This window comes from Loa loa (assembly GCF_000183805.2).
Source record: "Loa loa unplaced genomic scaffold supercont3.1500, whole genome shotgun sequence".
Taxonomy (NCBI): Eukaryota; Metazoa; Nematoda; class Chromadorea; order Rhabditida; family Onchocercidae; genus Loa; species Loa loa.
In genome coordinates this window covers 1,001-1,956 of record NW_018109680.1, presented here as the reverse complement: position 1 = coordinate 1,956, position 956 = coordinate 1,001, and the positions used below count along the sequence as shown (strand labels likewise).

The window sequence follows — 956 nt, the reverse complement described above, 5'->3', positions numbered from 1 at the left end:
AAAAAAAAAAAAAATGACAAAAAAACTATTGAAATAAACACTTTATTTTTATAGCCATTTGTACCACAAACTGCATTATCAGTAAATCTTCGTGGTCAAATTGCTCGACAACATGCTAGTCGACAATTTAATGATTGTTTCAATCGAATACCATGCTGTGAACAATGGGCTAAAGAAGGTGGCTGTTATACAGATAAATATCATATGGCAAAATTTTGCGCCGCAGCATGTGGCAAATGCCGCCCTTCTTATAATATTTCAAATGGTATTAAATTTTTTAACATTTTTTTCTTTTTTAAATCTTCAAAAAAAGAAAAGGGATGAAACAATTGGCATATGTGATGTAAATTTATTTTAATTAAATGTTAATATTAAATGATAAGAATTAATTAGTTGTTTTTTTTTTTTTTTAAGTAATGTAATGATCGGCATGTATCATGTAAGCAATGGAAAAATGAAAATCATTGCTTCGGAAATTCTGATGATTTTATGGCAGAAAATTGCCGCTCATCATGTGGATTATGTGGAACACCAAAAAATATGGATTGTCAAGAGCGTAAAAGTGTAAGTTTTTTAAAATCAATATCCTGAAATGATTATTAAATTAAAGATATTTTAAATTTTGTCAACTAACATTTAGTCGTTAAATAATGTAAATAAATGATGAAATTTCTGAGAATAGATGAAAAAAAAAAATGTTACTTTCATTAATGATCTTAAAATGAACTCCTAATTTTAATTTTAATAAGGTAATCATCAAACTATTCCGCCATATCTATTGTTGTTTGTTTGTTTTGATAAAAATTTCTCAAAATTAAAAAAAAAATTGGATTTAATTGGATTTTGTAATCTCAGAAATTGATTCATATTTGTAATATTTTTACAGAAAAACTCTACAATTATTAGTTATTATAATGAAACAATTAAATTTCTAAATTAATGACTTTTGATTAATA

At 24.7% G+C, this 956-nt stretch overlaps 1 protein-coding gene across 1 annotated transcript; it reads left to right on the top strand.

Annotated features, from left to right (window-relative positions):
* Positions 1-54: 54 nt before the first annotated feature.
* LOAG_15088 (hypothetical protein) lies at positions 55-265 on the top strand (the record flags this gene model as incomplete). Its single annotated transcript, XM_003150580.2, has 1 exon — positions 55-265. A coding segment is annotated over one exon (210 nt), but the record flags the coding sequence as incomplete, so codon positions are not given.
* Positions 266-956: the final 691 nt, after the last annotated feature.